The 15,341-nt window shown below is 56.5% G+C and overlaps 5 protein-coding genes across 5 annotated transcripts in view; 3 read left to right on the forward strand and 2 right to left on the reverse strand.

The window, feature by feature from the left end:
• Positions 1-207: 207 nt before the first annotated feature.
• On the forward strand, positions 208-2,993 carry VDAG_06795 (ras guanine nucleotide exchange factor; the record flags this gene model as incomplete). The annotated part of the gene is made up of 6 exons (XM_009659499.1): positions 208-251; positions 345-631; positions 705-911; positions 966-1,124; positions 1,199-2,751; positions 2,808-2,993. 6 exons carry the CDS (start codon positions 208-210, stop codon positions 2,823-2,825), a joined length of 2,268 nt encoding a protein of 755 aa, XP_009657794.1. The 3' UTR covers positions 2,826-2,993.
• Positions 2,994-4,620: 1,627 nt separating this feature from the next.
• VDAG_06796 (cytoplasm protein) lies at positions 4,621-8,114 on the forward strand (the record flags this gene model as incomplete). The annotated part of the gene is made up of 7 exons (XM_009659500.1): positions 4,621-4,744; positions 4,821-4,859; positions 4,936-5,053; positions 5,116-5,212; positions 5,305-6,416; positions 6,471-7,715; positions 7,766-8,114. 7 exons carry the CDS (start codon positions 4,621-4,623, stop codon positions 8,112-8,114), a joined length of 3,084 nt encoding a protein of 1,027 aa, XP_009657795.1.
• An 862-nt stretch (positions 8,115-8,976) lies between these two features.
• VDAG_06797 (ATP synthase subunit 5) lies at positions 8,977-10,085 on the reverse strand (the record flags this gene model as incomplete). Its single annotated transcript, XM_009659501.1, has 3 exons — positions 8,977-9,090; positions 9,435-9,683; positions 9,777-10,085. The coding sequence occupies 3 exons, from the start codon at positions 10,083-10,085 to the stop codon at positions 8,977-8,979; spliced, it is 672 nt and encodes a 223-aa protein (XP_009657796.1).
• A 645-nt stretch (positions 10,086-10,730) lies between these two features.
• On the reverse strand, positions 10,731-11,660 carry VDAG_06798 (maintenance of ploidy protein mob1; the record flags this gene model as incomplete). Its single annotated transcript, XM_009659502.1, has 2 exons — positions 10,731-10,972; positions 11,327-11,660. The coding sequence occupies 2 exons, from the start codon at positions 11,658-11,660 to the stop codon at positions 10,731-10,733; spliced, it is 576 nt and encodes a 191-aa protein (XP_009657797.1).
• A 1,616-nt stretch (positions 11,661-13,276) lies between these two features.
• The window catches only part of VDAG_06799 (uncharacterized protein), a gene marked incomplete at both ends in the record, with an annotated part of 2,513 nt that continues 448 nt past the window's right edge, over positions 13,277-15,341 (forward strand). Inside the window, 4 exons of the mRNA XM_009659503.1 lie at positions 13,277-13,544; positions 13,604-14,410; positions 14,447-14,487; positions 14,544-14,999. Of these exons, the coding sequence (XP_009657798.1) occupies positions 13,277-13,544; positions 13,604-14,410; positions 14,447-14,487; positions 14,544-14,999 (1,572 nt within the window). The remainder of the gene's footprint in view (positions 13,545-13,603; positions 14,411-14,446; positions 14,488-14,543; positions 15,000-15,341) is intronic.

Raw genomic sequence — 15,341 nt, forward strand, 5'->3', positions numbered from 1 at the left:
CGACCACAACACACGCGACCTGCAGCTGTTCGAAGCTGACCCATCCTCCCACGACGCGACCCCGATCCGCGATGACGACTCTGATGACCAGCGCTGGCCGCCACCTCGAAGAGAGTCCCTAACTATCGGACACACACCTCATTGGGTACGCCGTGCTGCCACGCGCATTCAGGCACACTCGCATGATTAGCGCTGACCGCACTATCTATGCAGCAACCAAACTCCGCCAATATGGATAGTCTCAACATAGCGTGCGTCGTCCTGCACATACAAGAACCTCTCCTCTTCCCCTCCTCGTCCTCATTCATGGGACCAAGAGTCCGCTGACGCGATTCGGAGCACAGAATCATCGGTGCCACTGGCGTCGGCAAATCTTCCTATATCCAGCGCGTTCTCGGCCTCTCACGCCCACCAATCTCCAATGCCTCGAGCGTCCGCCTTGTCGTCGATAACATGACGTTGGGCGTCACACTGCTCGAGCTCGATCTTGAATACTTCGACATGAGCCCCGCCCATCCCATACAATGGCCAAAACAGATCAACGGTCACATCGTGCCTCGCGTCGATGGCGCGCTAATATTATATGATGTTACCAAGGGTGGAACAATGAAGGAACTCCCCGAAACTATCGGTACGACAGCCGACCCCCTCTCCTCATCTCCCCCTTTGTAGCTCTTGGACATGTAGCTGATACGACCGCCCAGCTGCTTTGACCAAAGCCGGCCTTCCGGCCGTCCTCGTCGCTAACAAATGCGACCCTGGCAACGTTCGCCAGGTCGACACGCAGCTCGTTGCCAATCATGACTTGTTCAAGTCATGCGTTGCTACCTATAACCTTTCCTCCAACGCGCCCGAAAGAGCACGTGCCTGCCTGCACACAGTGGTCAAGGCGGCAGTCGCCAACCGCAAGGGTAGGATGCCATCGTCTCACCATCTTAGCGAACCATGACTGACTCGCGAGGCAGATCCTCAAGGGGCTGAGCCAGCAGCGTCACGTCGGCGCGCGGCATCCACTGCTAATCTCGACACACTCGACGCACCCACCAATCGACCCCTCAGCCAGCAGAGCAAACACAGCCGCGCAAGCTCGGATCTGTCCCTGCTGCGTGTGCTCCCATCGACCAGTACCGACCATCGTCCCGAAGCCCCGACTGGCCGCGTTCAACAATGCCCAACCGGGCGCCTCGACGTTTGGCAGCAGAGCCTTCCGGCGACGAATTCAATCAATCTGTCTCGAGTATGCTCCGGACGCCTGGGATTCGACTAGACCGAGCGCCGAACGACTCCTTCTTGGACATGGACGAATCAGACGCCGAATCACGCAACAGCCCCGATGACATACCCATCCTTCAACGCAATGACGAAGCTCTCTCCGATAAGCCTGCCAAGGCTGCCGCCGGCGTGTCGTTTGATGAGCTCGTTGATCGGCTGATCTCGTTGAAGATGTCGAGAGCCGATCACAACTTTCTCGAGGTGTTCCTATGCCTCTACCGGAAGTTTGCCGCTCCAGGCGAGCTCTTCTCGTCCATACTAATTAGGCTCGACCGCGTTCGGGACGACAAGACATCGCACCACCTCACCAAGACAGCCACTCAGCTTCGCATCATTGAGGTTGTGGCCCGATGGGTATCTTTGTATCCAGGGGATTTCGCCCGGCCCGCCACGCGGCGGAATCTGGAGGATTTCATCCGCCATCTCTCCACAGAACCCATCTTCTGCATTGCAGCGCGGCAGATCCGTCAGCATCTCGAACATAGCGTGGTGGAAGACGACGACACCGGTTGGGCCAAGTCAGATGACGTCGCTGACAAGGCGGCCAGCCGGGTTTTGTCCAAGGAAGCGTCACGATCCATGTCAGACATCTCTGTCGGCGTGAGCAGCTTGTATCTCGACGACGACAAGATGGGCGACGATAGACCATCTGGCAGCCCCGACATCTTGCAGGTCGACAGGGTCAACAGCTTTGTTTCTTTGCAATCCTTCGATGATTATGAGAGGGAGGCTGCCACCATGGAGCCGACTGACGTCTTGCCCATGAACAAGTTCCGCTATCATATTTTCATGGACATTCCCGAAGACGACATAGCCGAAGAAATGACGCGGATTGACTGGGTCATGTTCTCGTCGATTCGCATTCGAGACTTTGTCCGGCACGTCAGCCTGCCAATCGACCAGCGAGCCAAGTGCAAGAGCTTGAAGAACGTGAATCGCATGATCAACCACTTCAACCATGTAGCAAAATGGGCAGCAAACTTGATCCTGCTGAGAGACAAGCCAAAGCACCGAGCACAGATGCTAGAAAAGTTTATGGCTGTTGCGGGCAAGCTCCGGCGCATGAACAACTACAGCGGCTTGGCAGCGGTGTTGGCTGGCATCAACGGAACTGCAGTGCATCGGCTGGCACAAACCTGGGCGCTGGTGCCGCCGGACAGGAAGCGGGCGTTTGCCAAGTTGGGCATCCTCATGGGCACGCAGAAGAGTCACTTTGCGTACAGACTGGCGTGGGAGAACTCACCACTACCCCGGATCCCGTACATCCCTCTGCATCGTCGAGATCTGGTCTCGGCTGAAGAAGGCAGCAAAACATTTATTGGCACGGACAACGATCGAATCAACTGGAAAAAATTTGAGGTTCTCGGCGAAATCTTGCTGCCCATCATGAAGAGTCAAAGTACAGCCTATCCAAATCTCACCAAGTTGGAATCAGCTCGGGAGCTCATCTTGGATTGCCGTATGCCCACAGATGATGAGGTTCGTTGAATCACAGCGACGCTTGTGTTTTAATCTTGTACTAACAATCTGTGTAGGAGATTTACCATGCGTAGTGTGCAAGTGGAGTTCCAACCGGGGGGCCATCGGACCTGTCGAAGAAGAAGTTTCCATGGTTCGCCAAGTAGGATAGGTCCGAGGGTATGAGTTGATGACGGCCATGTGGACGAAAGAAGTCTGAGTGTGAGATTCGTACAAATGGATTTAGCATATTTTCTTTCTCATCATTCGATTGTATTCTCGCGATGCCGGCCGGCAGGGCTCGCCGACAGCAAGAAGATGGCTTTTAGATATCCCACAGAGCAATTTGATCGGACAAAGGCGTCCTCGGCGTCCAAACTTTTCCTGCTGAACCTCCTTCCACAGCATGGCACTTTTTTTCTTCTTCGGAAAATGGCTCCTTACATGTCGTCAGATACGCCCCTTTTAGCGAGGTCCAGACCGGGCGACGGGCTTTCCGGAGGCGGTTCGCTAGGAGGTTCTTAATCGCTAGCGAACAGGGAATAGCAAGCCGGTGAAGAGCACGGGCAAGCAAGGGTGGCATGGGCACATTGAACTTGCAGCCCAGTGCAACGTCTCCATCGAGGCTCTGCGGCTCTGGGATGTGTCCAAATTGAAAGGCTGGCATGCAGGCTGGCTTACTTTACGCTCGAGTGGCAGGCAAGGCGTGGACATGCGTGACAAGAACGTTTCGTGGCTTCTTTCTGGCTTCTGGCTTCTGGCAGGTGCATCGCCGATCGCAGTCTTGGTATCGACGATGGATGGGCGGGACCTACGTCCGTCCCCTGTCAACCCATGGCGCGGCCCTGGCTTGTGGCCTTGTGTGGCGCAACTTCAGAGGTGATGATGTGCCTGCCCAAGCCCGGTTCGATGAGCATGCCTGCCTGCCTGCCGGTGGTAGTGCAGCGCGAAATAAAAAAAAAATCGAAAAAAATCGTATGTGGCTTGTTGGTGCCGTGCTCGGGGGCCCGCGGCGCGCAGAGGAGTGCCGCCCCTGCATACCTAATAACAACAGTAGAACCGGGTTGGACTGGACGCGGGCGGGTTTCAGCAGCTTGGTCGGTGTCGTATCTCTGGCGCTAGAGATACCTGACGTCATGCTTCGGAGCAAGCTGTCTTCGATGCAATTGTTGCATTCCTTATGATTAGCGGAGGGCCAGGGGGCCAGGTGGGCTATCGCAAGAATACTCGGCGCTACCGGAAGCTTTGCCGGGGATTGGTCGGCGAGGCATGTACCGGGGAGGTAGTGGCCGGGTGCGCCCCAAGCTACCTACCTGGTACTTACCAACCCAGGTATCAGACTGCATTTTGCAGTTGCGGTGGGCAGGACGTGTCTGACAGGTCTTTTCTTTCCCATCCCCGGGGAGGCTTAGTAGAGTAGCAGAGCAGGGAGCAGGGAGCAGAATCGGCAGGAACAGGAACAGGAACAGGCAGGAACAGGCGCGTCCACACCGTCGAGCTTGGAGCTCGAGCTTGGCGTGAGATGCAATTGGGGTCTGGGCAAACTTCACCCCGCTACCCAAGTGCTACTGCATGCTTTCTCTCCCCCTCCATCGCTAAAACCAATCCCCATGTGCCTGCCCGCCCATCTCCGTTCCAATCCTCCCTACCCACCGCCCTCTTGGTTGCTTTCCCCTTGCGCCTGTGTCACGATTAGCCTCTGGACCTATCGCCGTGAACGTATCGTGACGTGACCTAGCAGGCTCGAACAGGCTAGACCGGCGGACTTCCTCTGTCTACCTCGCCAGTCCCCGGCGCACATCTTTCTCGTCAACCGTCTTTTTCCCTCCCCCCCTCGACGTAGTCTTCTGCTTCCGTTCTCGTCACCCTGACCTTCAGAAGCAATACGCCATGGTTGTGTTTGACGGCCACGAGTACCTGACCGAGGAGGAGAAGCGTCTCGGCCAGGACAGGAAGCGGGAGAAGTACTGGAAGAAATGGGGTCCCTACGTCGCGGAGCGCCAGTGGGCCACCGGTGAGAGCTTCCTCCTGTCGAGGCCCCAGCGCGCAGAGCGTCGGCCATTGGGCCTTGCTAACACGGTCCGATCTAGTGCGCGAGGATTACAGCCCTGACGGCGATGCTTGGAGTCGTACGTACCGCCGTGTTTGCGTCACTTTTTCTTTTTTGGCTTTGGAGGTTGGCTCTGGACGCTGACCGCTCTACAGACTTCAGCCACGAGCACTCGCGCTCCCGCGCCTACCGATGGGGCGAGGACGGTATCTCGGGTGTTTGTGATACACATGGCTTCCAGAACATTGCATTTGCGTTCTGGAACGAAGAGGAGTGAGTCTTCGGCTACGCTGCAGCACGTCGTCTCTGGGACGCCATGCTAACCCAGCTGGTAGTGATTTCCTCAAGGAGAGGCTTTTTGGCCTTTCAAACCCTCAGGGAAACCATGGCGAGGGTGTCAAGGAGGCCCATTTCCACGTCGACAACACGCCGGTAAGTCAAAGCTCTATGTGTCGTGATTGTCGTCAGCAAAGGCTAACATTGGATCCCTAGACCGTAAGCTCGAAACATCCCCTCCCACGCAGCGCCGTCAAGCTGACACCTCACAGCACTCGTACATGAAGTTTCTCTACAAATACCCCCAGAAGAAGTTCCCCTACGAAGACCTTTTGGCCGAGAACGCCCGCCGCGGAAAGGAGGACAATGAGTACCAGATTCTCGACACTGGTGTCTTCGACGAAGACCGTTACTGGGACATTTTCATTGAGACGGCCAAGGAATCAGATGACCCCGACGAGCTCCTCTTTCGAGTTACTGCCTGGAACAGAGGACCCGACCCGGCGCCCATCCACATTGTGCCGCACATGTGGTTCCGTAACACCTGGGCTTGGGGCCGCGAGCCCGAAGACAAGAAGCCCTCCCTGGGCATTCACGGCGAGAATCAAGTCAAGTCGAAACATCACTCCCTCGGCGAGCGCTTCCTCTCCATGTCACCCTCTCCCGGTGTCGGCGCCAGTGGCGAGGATGTTCTCCCGAAGATGATGTTCACCGATAACGACACCAACTTTGAGACTCTGTACAAGCAAGAAAACAAGACTCCCTACGTCAAGGACGCCTTCCACAAGTATATCGTCGATGGCGAGAAGAAGGCCATCAACCCCGCTCAGACCGGTACCAAAGCCGCCGCATGGTTCAACTTCAACGAGGACGGCGGTGTCAACCCTGGCGAGTGCGCCGTGGTCCGTTTCCGATTCTCCAAGAAGGACTTGCCCTACTTCGATGAGGGTGAATTCGACGATATCATGGACCAGCGTGTGGCCGATGCCGACGACTTCTACTACAGAATCAGCCCGCTGCCCATGGCGGATGATTTGCGCAACATCCAGCGCCAGGCCTTCTCCGGCATGATGTGGACCAAGCAGCACTATCTGTTCATCTGGGACCAGTGGGCAAACGGCGATCCTACGCAGCCGCCTCCCCCGCCGGGCCGGAAAGCCATCAGAAACTCCCAGTGGAAGCACATGCACTGCGACGATATTCTCTCGATGCCCGATTCATGGGAATATCCATTCTTCGCTGCTTGGGACAGTGCCTTCCACTGTATCCCGTTGGCTATGATCGATCCCGACTTTGCGAAGAAGCAGCTCGATCTCTTCACTCGTGAGTGGTATTGCCATCCCAATGGACAACTCCCTGCGTAAGTCCGATTACCCACCCAACCGCTGTAAGACATACCTCTGACTGCTTGCAGGTACGAGTGGAACTTTGGTGACGTGAACCCGCCTGTCCATGCCTGGGCTACTTTCCGTACCTTCAAGATTGAGCGCAAGCTGTACGGCCGTCAGGATCTCGACTTCCTGGAGCGTGTGTTCCAGAAACTGCTTCTCAACTTCACCTGGTGGGTGAACCGCAAGGATTCCGAGGGCAAGAACGTTTTTGAGGGAGGCTTCCTCGGCCTCGACAACATCGGTCTGTTCAACCGGTCTGAGCCTCTGCCGACAGGCGGCTCCCTCGAGCAGGCGGACAGTACTGGCTGGATGGCGTTCTACTGCCTGAGCATGCTGAACATTGCCCTTGAGCTGGCGAAGCACAGGCGGACGTATGAGGACATTGCGTCCAAGTTCTTCGAGCACTTCATCTTCATCAGTGATGCCATGACTTTCAGGACAGGCGATAAGGACGAGAAGTCGCTCTGGAACGACGAGGATGGCTTCTACTACGATGCCATCTCATGGGGTGGTCCCTGGATCCAGCAATTGCCGGTTCGCTCGCTCGTCGGTCTCATCCCCCTTTACGCGACGATGACCCTGGAGCCGGAGCTCATTAACAAACTCCCATCATTCAAGAAGCGTGTCGATTGGTTCATCGAGAATCGTCCCGACATGGCGGAGCGGAATATGGCCAGTTTGCAAAAGCGTGGCAAAGGCAACAGGATCCTTCTGTCGATTGTTAGCAAGGACAGGTTGGAGAAGATTCTCCACCGCATGCTCGACGAGGACGAGTTTTTCAGCGAGCACGGTATCCGCTCCTTGTCCAAATATCACAAGGAGAACCCCTTCTCTATGGACGTCAACGGACAGAAGTTCTCTGTCGGCTACGTCCCTGGCGACTCCGACAGTGGTCTCTTTGGTGGCAACAGTAACTGGAGAGGCCCTATCTGGCTCTGCGTCAACTTTTTGCTTGTCGAGTCGCTGCAGCGTTTCTTCCTCTTCTATGGCCACGAGTTCCAGGTTGAGTGTCCCACCGGTAGCGGCGACTACATGCATCTGGGTCACGTCTCTGAGGAGATCCAACATCGTCTACAGCATCTCATGACCCGCAACGATGATGGCCGCCGAAGCATCAACGACGGCAATGACACGCTAGACTTTGATCCCCACTGGAGGGACTACCTTTGGTTCTACGAGTTCTTTGATGGTGACTCTGGCCGCGGCCTCGGAGCTACGCATCAGTGTGGCTGGACTGGACTGATGGCGCGCATGATTCACGACACAGGGTAAGTCTCATGCCTGTTACCTCACCAGGCTAGTGCTAACGAGTATATAGAACCAACTGCCGTCTGCCACACACCCCACGCACCCCCTCTGTGGGCATGGCGCACTACTTTGATGACGTTTTCACACGGAACACAGGCCGTCGTGGATCTGTGCATTCGATTCGTGGTATTCGCCGATCCTCTACGGCACGATCTATTGACGCAAGGAGTGACTTTGACAACGATATCAATGGCGACGACTCTCTCGGCAACTCGGTTCATGACCTTGAACGTGAGCGTGAAACGGCTGAGGCCGACCAGCACATGCACCAGTACATCAACAGCCAGCTGGAGCGGTTCCGTGACGATAAGGGAGGTGCCACCGACTCGCAGCATGATGAGTATGAGGCGACTCCCTGATGACAGCCATGGTAGCATTCTTCTATTTTTGTAACGCACTCTTTGCATGGGTTCTTGGGATGAGAGGGAGATGAGAATCAAGTCTGCTTGCACTATTGGGTCGTAGAAAAAGCATTCTGTGGGTAGAGTCGCGATTGCAGAATGGACGTCACCACAGAAGAAAGCCTAGAGGAGAATGAAGCATATATAATATTCATCGTACAAAGGCCATGTGTCCATTGTAATGGGGCATCTTTCGTGTCACGCAAAACCAGCAGCTTATATGATGTCCGAGGCTACGCCACAGTATTCAGGACCAGAGGCCACGCAACGGCAGTAATGGGGAAGCCTTAGCTAGATGTCATCATCCAGCAACCGATGTCTTTGTCGACGACCAGGTTTCGTAATTGATATGAGCCCTCGGACGTGACCACTGATCTCCCTTCTCAGGGTGGCCTGAGGCCAGATCCCGAGCGCCGTGAGGAAAAGTCCCTCAGCAAAAAAGCGACCAGGCATACAGCACACAGTATCAATCAGCATGTCGGACAAGAACCAGCCATGGGCTGTAGGAAATGCGTGCTTCTACCACAAACTACTACATATGCACAATCCCGCCCTCCAGCGTCCAGGCAGCGCAGGCCCGACACGCCGGCTGACGGGTGGGTGGGCGATCCTCTCATCGTGGACCCGGGGGACCTGCTCGACGCATACCGCGGCCTCTGCCTCTTTGATTCCCGGTTCGTCGAGGGTTGGGGAAGAAGGGACCATGTTTTTTTTTTCGTGACGCTGGTGCCTCATTCCTTCCGCGCCCGCGGTCTCCAATTACCGGCGAAACACACACACAAAATAAAAAAGGTTGGTTGGGGTTGAGGGGGTGGTGGTTTTACAGGTTGTCCGTGAGGAGCTTGTTCATCTTGGCGATCTTGGAGGAGACGCTGAGATCGATGGTGCGGTCGCCGACCTCGACGATGAGACCGCCGACAATCTCGGGGTTGACCTGGGACCAGTGTTAGATTCTGGGGTTTTGTTGTGGGGGGTGATGGCGTGCGCGAGAGGGGATGGAGCGGGGGCGGATGGGCATCCGACTGCGTGGAGGGATATCCGTCTTTGTGACGTGACGTACCTGGTTGGTGACCTTGAGCTTCTTGCCCTGGCCGACGTAGGGGGACTTGGCGACGGCGGTCTCGAGGCGGTTGAGGGTCTTGCTGTCGAGTTGCTGCTGGCCGTCAGTGTCGGGTTCGATATGGCATTTTGGGGCGGATGCCAACATGGGCAGCCCGAGCGCCGAAGACGACCCCGGAAATGGGACGTGAAGGGGAAAACGAGAGAATAACGACGTACCTGAGCAGAGGTGACAATCAGCTCAACCTCGCCCTTGGCGGCGGCGATGAGCTCGGCAAACTTCTCGCAGACGCCGGGCAGGATGCCGAGGCGGTTGTTCTCGGCGAGGGCGGCGAGGAAGTTGCTAACGGTGTCGTTGGCACCGCCGGCCTGCTTCTTGAGCTCGGCGACAATGGCCGACTTGTCGTCGGCGCTGAGGGTGGGAGCGTCGAGGATGGCGACGAGCTTCTCGTCCTTCTTGAGAATGGCCTGGAGCTGCGTCAGGGCCTTGGCGGTAGGGTCGATGGACGACGTCTTGACGGCCGCGGTGTACTATTGTGCTCAGAACGTTAGTCGTCAAACTGGTTCTACTCTCTTTCGTCGTCGTCTTGGGGGAGGGTATGAAGCGCTTGCAGCGCAGGTTGCGGCGGCGCGGCTTCGGGGCCCCAATTGATCTGAGCAGCCGGGGCCGCACCGAGTTTCGGACAGCAAGAGGAGAGCGGGCAATCGTACCAGGGCCGTGGCGTAGGTGCCGTCGATACCGAAGACGGAGATGGGAGGCGTGACAATCTCGGACGAGGACGCGGCGGCAGCGTAGGTGCGGCGAGCGGCGAGCGGCCTGGCGACCGGGGCTGACGCACGGAAGGCGCGGAGGACTTGTCTCGACAGCATGACGGCGGTATTGAGAGGAGGTGGTGGGTTGATGGAGGGTGGGCTTTTCGAGGGTCGGAGAGGATGGGGGTCGTGGGCAGCTTTCGCGGTTTTCCAAGGTTGAGGTTTCAATTCGGCAATGGGGAGAATGGATGCCTGATCCTGTCCGACCCGATGTGAGGCATCAACTTGCCAAGGCAGACCAGTCACAGACTGCCGGCTGGCAGTGGCTGTTGCCAAGTGTCACTCTCCCCACCTGATATTTGCCTGCTTTTTGGTGGTGCTCATCCCTCCCTTCTCTTGTCATGCTCTTGCTTGTCATGCCTCTTGCTTGTCATGCCTCTTTCTTACCATGAGATGACGGTCTCACGAACAGTGCATCATTACCCAGCATGCAGTCGATAGCCGCTGACGAATTGAGGAAAATAAAAAGGTACAGTGTTATCACAATCGCGCCTATTTGAGGCCAACCCAAATGCCTGCACCATGCCGGCTGATCCCAAACCATGCTTTCATTACAGTCGACGCGACGAACAACACCCAACGCCACAAAGCAGCCAAAGACCAAAGACCCGTCCCTCTAATTCATGTCGCATCCCGTCTCTCATTTGATCTCGTCGTGCCATTGTGCTCCCCGACTCCGACTCCGACTTCCATGCAGCACGCTCAGTCGCTCTCAATCATCTTTGCGGCGAGGTCACTAAGCGGGCCATAAAAGTCCTTACCCGAGTCCAGCTTGTGCTCATCGACAAAGAGCACGTACTGCTTGAAGCTCGTATTGAGATGCGGCTCGAGGCCCAGCTCGCGGATGACGGCGTAGTGGTGGCAGTAAATGTGCGCGTAGACACGGTACATGCGCTTGAAAATCTGGCGCACCAGCGACGGGAAGCTCTTGGGGAAGGGGACGCCTGCAAAACGTTAGCGGCCATGCCATCTCCTGACGAGCACAGGCCCGGGGGGGGCTCTCACCGATCCGACTGGGAAGGATGCTCTCATTGTCAATGGTGCTCTGGACCCACGTCATCAGGTGGTTGATGTAGTCGGGCGCCGACATCTTAGTCGGCTTCTTGTAGTTTTCGTTGTCCTGCCACAGGTACTCGAACTCGTCTGTCGCCTTCATCGGAAAGCACGACTCGGGCGAGCAGAACTCGGTGATGGCCCCGTAGAGGAGGTTGATCTGGTTGTAAAAGTCGACCACTGTTGGGACAGCTGTCAGCCGCGCTCTCCTCTGTCTCTTCAGGTACAAGGCATCCTGGACGCACTGTTGACCGCAAGCCACTCATCCTCGTCCTCTCCCTCGGGGAGCTTCACGGCCTTGCGCAGACTGCCGCCGCCCAGGGTCGCCTCGGCATACTGGCGTAGGGCGAGGCCATTGTTCGGGCCACCTCGAATCGTGGCTCGTTGGCGGGCTTTCCTCGCGTTTCTGTCGTCGTGAATCTTGTCAGCGTCCACGATCAAGACGGGCTCTGGACACTGCAGGTCCGGGGCCTCGATGATGGTTTCCTCCTCCTCGTAGTAGGCAGGCGGGGCATCGGGCACTGCTGGCGGAATGGGCATCAACCCCGTCCGCGCGCTGAAGTATTGAAGAAAGGTCATCTTGGCGCTGTTGGAGTGGTACTGACATGGTGTGAACAGGAAGGCTCATGACGCCGGCGGTTCTGGTGCAGAAGTCGAAAGTGATGTTGTCGCGCGGAAGGGGGGGGTGTTCGAATGGCTGCTCATTCCAGTGGTTAGCCAGGCGATTGATGTTCCAGGTCAGCGCTAGTCTCGTACCTCTGGAATAGCAATATCCTTTACTGACAGCAGTCGAGTGAGTAAGCTGGCTGTTGAGAATGTGGTGGCGCCGTATTGGGAAATGCTGTCGAGTAAGTGATGCGAGTTGGGAATATTGCGACTTGTCGTCCTGCGGTCAAGGTTGGGCAGAGAGAGGAGTGGAGGGGCAAGGGAGCCATGTTTACAGTGTTTCCTAATTGGCTTGGTTGCTGGGGCTGTTCCTACAAGCCACGGCGTGCTGCAGTGATGTGGCTGCCCGGCTTTTTGTGGGGGTGGCGCTCACAACAAGGACCTCGCCTTCGCCTTCACCTTCACCTTCACCTTCACCTTCGCCTTCACCTTCACCTTCACCTTCGCCTTCACCTTCACAGAGAGGCGGCCAGGACACATGCTCAAGACATTCAAGTCATCAGCCCTAGCAAGACTTGCGCAGCAGACTACCTCTTCTCCAATACCGCACACGTAAGCCTCTTCCCAGAGGATGAAATAGACAACACAACTTGATGATGCAACGAGCTATGCCTTCTTTGGTGTCTTCTGTACTAGGCCTGCTACAGGCAGGTTGGCATGAAGACATGAGGACGCAGAGGTCGATTAAATCGACTGGCAGTAGCAGTAGACATATTGCTTACCATTAGGTAGCTCAGAGATCTTGGAACAGCGGCCTGGTAAGATCGACGACATTCATATACCCGCTTAGCCGCCTTGTACATCGCAATCCAGCGACTACTCGTCATCCCCGCAGTCCTCCCAATAGCCGATAGTACCGAAGCACATCTCCAATGTGCTCACACGAAAGCAAGGTACATTGAATGGCTTGTACATGAACACCAAGATAGCCAGCTCCAACCGACTGTTGAGATGCAGCCTCTTGGTCCTGCGACAGCATCCTGTGACAGCATCCTGTGACAGCATCATGTCACCCATGTCACCCATGTCACCCATGTCACCCATGTCACCACGCTTTCGCCGCCTTGGTTTCTTGGCTGACACATCATCACGCACAAGCAACGCGAGTTGACTGCCGGCTCAACCTTTGAATAGCCTCAATTCATGGGTGGGGAAACCCTGCACCAGTACCAAACCTAGTCGATCTTCCCCTCTTCTCTCCATCTGCTCCGGGGAAAGGAGGCAATTGGGCATGGACAACATCGTTTTCGGCTCATTGTTCACCGAAAGCTGTCGATCCCATCGCCTGTAGGCACTAGCCATACGATTCAAGCCCGTTTACCACCCATGTGGTATCGAACCGTAACGTATCATTGGCAGGACGGATTTTGACGTGTCCGATGGGCAGCACTGCAACGAGGCAATGCAAACATAAAAGCAAGAACTATGCTGTTCGATTCAGTCACTGTCGATTGACACTGTCAATTGAGTGACTTTGCTCTACTACAAATCAGGATTCAAGTACCCGTGAACCTGCAGCTTCCCCAATCATGCGGTCATTGCATGTTTTCGCTCTGCTCTGCTCTCTTGCTGCAGCTTCCAACGGGGCCAAAATAGACAGGCGGCATGTCGTGCAGACGTTCAACCCTCGCCGAAATGCGAGCTCGCCGGAGACCCCTTTGCAGGTTGGCAACGGCAACTTTGCCTTTGGCGCTGATGTCACAGGTCTACAGACGTTCAGCCCCTTTGCTACCATGTCAACATGGGGCTGGCACAACTTCAGTCTGCCAACGACACCAGGCCAAACATCCATAGACGGTACGCTTCCGTGCTTGGAGCGTGTTCGCATCGCAGCAGGCTCGACTGACGCGAAATAGACTACAATGGCACAGAGTGGTGGACTCATGACCGGCTTGTCCAGTACAACATGCCCAACGAAAACAACCAAGATATTGCCAACTGGCTCCGGGAGAATCCTCACCGCATCAACCTTGGCTCTATTGGCCTCTCATTTGGTGAAGATGATGTCAGAGAGGCAACGCTCCAGGACAAATCCCAAGAGTTGGACTTGTGGAACGGGGTTATCAAGTCCTCTTTCACATACCAGGGTTCCGTCGTCGAGGTTGAGACGCGAGCCGACCCAGATTCGGATACGGTGGCTATCCGAATCGAGTCTGAACTCCTCTCCAAGGGCGGCCTCGGCGTCTTCTTCGATTTCCCCTATCCCAACAACAACAAGTTTGACGAACCTTTTGTGGGACTGTTCAACCAGACTGACAAGCACTCCACCTCACTGACCAGCTGTGGGAGCCACGCCGCGATCCATCATGATCTGGATACCTTTGAGTACGACTTGGTCCTCGAGTGGAACGGCAAAGGCAAAGTCGTGGCTGCCGGCGACGGGAGCCATCGCTATACCCTCACCGTCGAAGGGTCCAATGAGCTTGAATTGACGGCACACTTTGCGCCTTCCAAGCCGGAACGTCGTGCTAGCTATGGTGAGATCGTGGCCGCGTCCGAGGCATGGTGGCCATCATACTGGACGAAGGGTGCTTTTGTCGACCTCACAGCATCCGACGCGGCCGATGCGATGGAACTGCAACGACGCACGATTCTGTCCCAGTACCTTGTCGCTGTCAACAGCGCGTCCGACTACCCGCCTCAAGGTTTCGCACCACCACAACGTCCGTTTCGAGACTGATTTGCTGACCTTTGCATAGAATCCGGCCTCGTCAACAATGGCTGGTTCGGCAAGTTCCATGTAAACGTCTCCCACGTCGGACAACCTATCTGCGCGCTCTGGCTGACGAGTTCTAGATGGAAATGATCCTCTGGCACCACGTCCAGTTTGCTCGCTGGGGCCACTGGGATCTCCTGCGCCGCAGTCTGCCGCACGTCTGGGACCGGCTGCTCGAAGGGGCGTTTGAGCGCGCCGCCAACCAGGGCTACGACGGCGCCCGCTGGGGCAAGATGACGGATCCGTCAACCATCGACTTGCCGGGCGAGATCAACACGCTGCTGATCTGGCAGCAGCCGCACCCAATGTACTTTGCCGAGCTCGAGTACCGGGCGTTCCCGACGCAGGCGACGCTCGACCGCTGGGCGCGGCTCCTCGACGCGTCGGCCGACTTTATGGCCTCGTACGCCTGGTTCAACGAGACGACGGGCGTCTACGACCTCGGCCCGCCCATGTACCCGTCGTCGGAGAACACGAACCCCAACGCGACGGTCAACCCGCCCTTTGAGCTCGCCTACTGGCGCTTCGGCCTCGACGTCGCGTCCGACTGGCGGCGGCGCCAGGGCCGCCCGGTGCCCGCGCCGTGAACCACGGTCAAGGACGGCCTTTTCCCACTGCCCGTCGTCAACTGCGCGTATCCCGTCTACCAGGTTTTGCCGGACCGGGAGGCCTACCTCGCCGCAGTCCCCTAGGGCCGGTACCTTCCTCCGGGGCGGAGAATAACGGAAGAGGAAATGGAGGAGGGAAAAAAATTAAGGAGATGACAAACAAAGGCACTAAAGTTAGAAATTAGAGTGTGGTGTGTGAGGACGTGTATTGGGAGGGTGGTCGCGAGATGCCTTGATTGTCGGCGTATGCGGGATGGTGGAGGGGGTGGG

The sequence above is a fragment of the Verticillium dahliae genome, genomic scaffold (assembly GCF_000150675.1).
Source record: "Verticillium dahliae VdLs.17 supercont1.14 genomic scaffold, whole genome shotgun sequence".
Lineage (NCBI taxonomy): Eukaryota > Fungi > Ascomycota > Sordariomycetes > Glomerellales > Plectosphaerellaceae > Verticillium > Verticillium dahliae.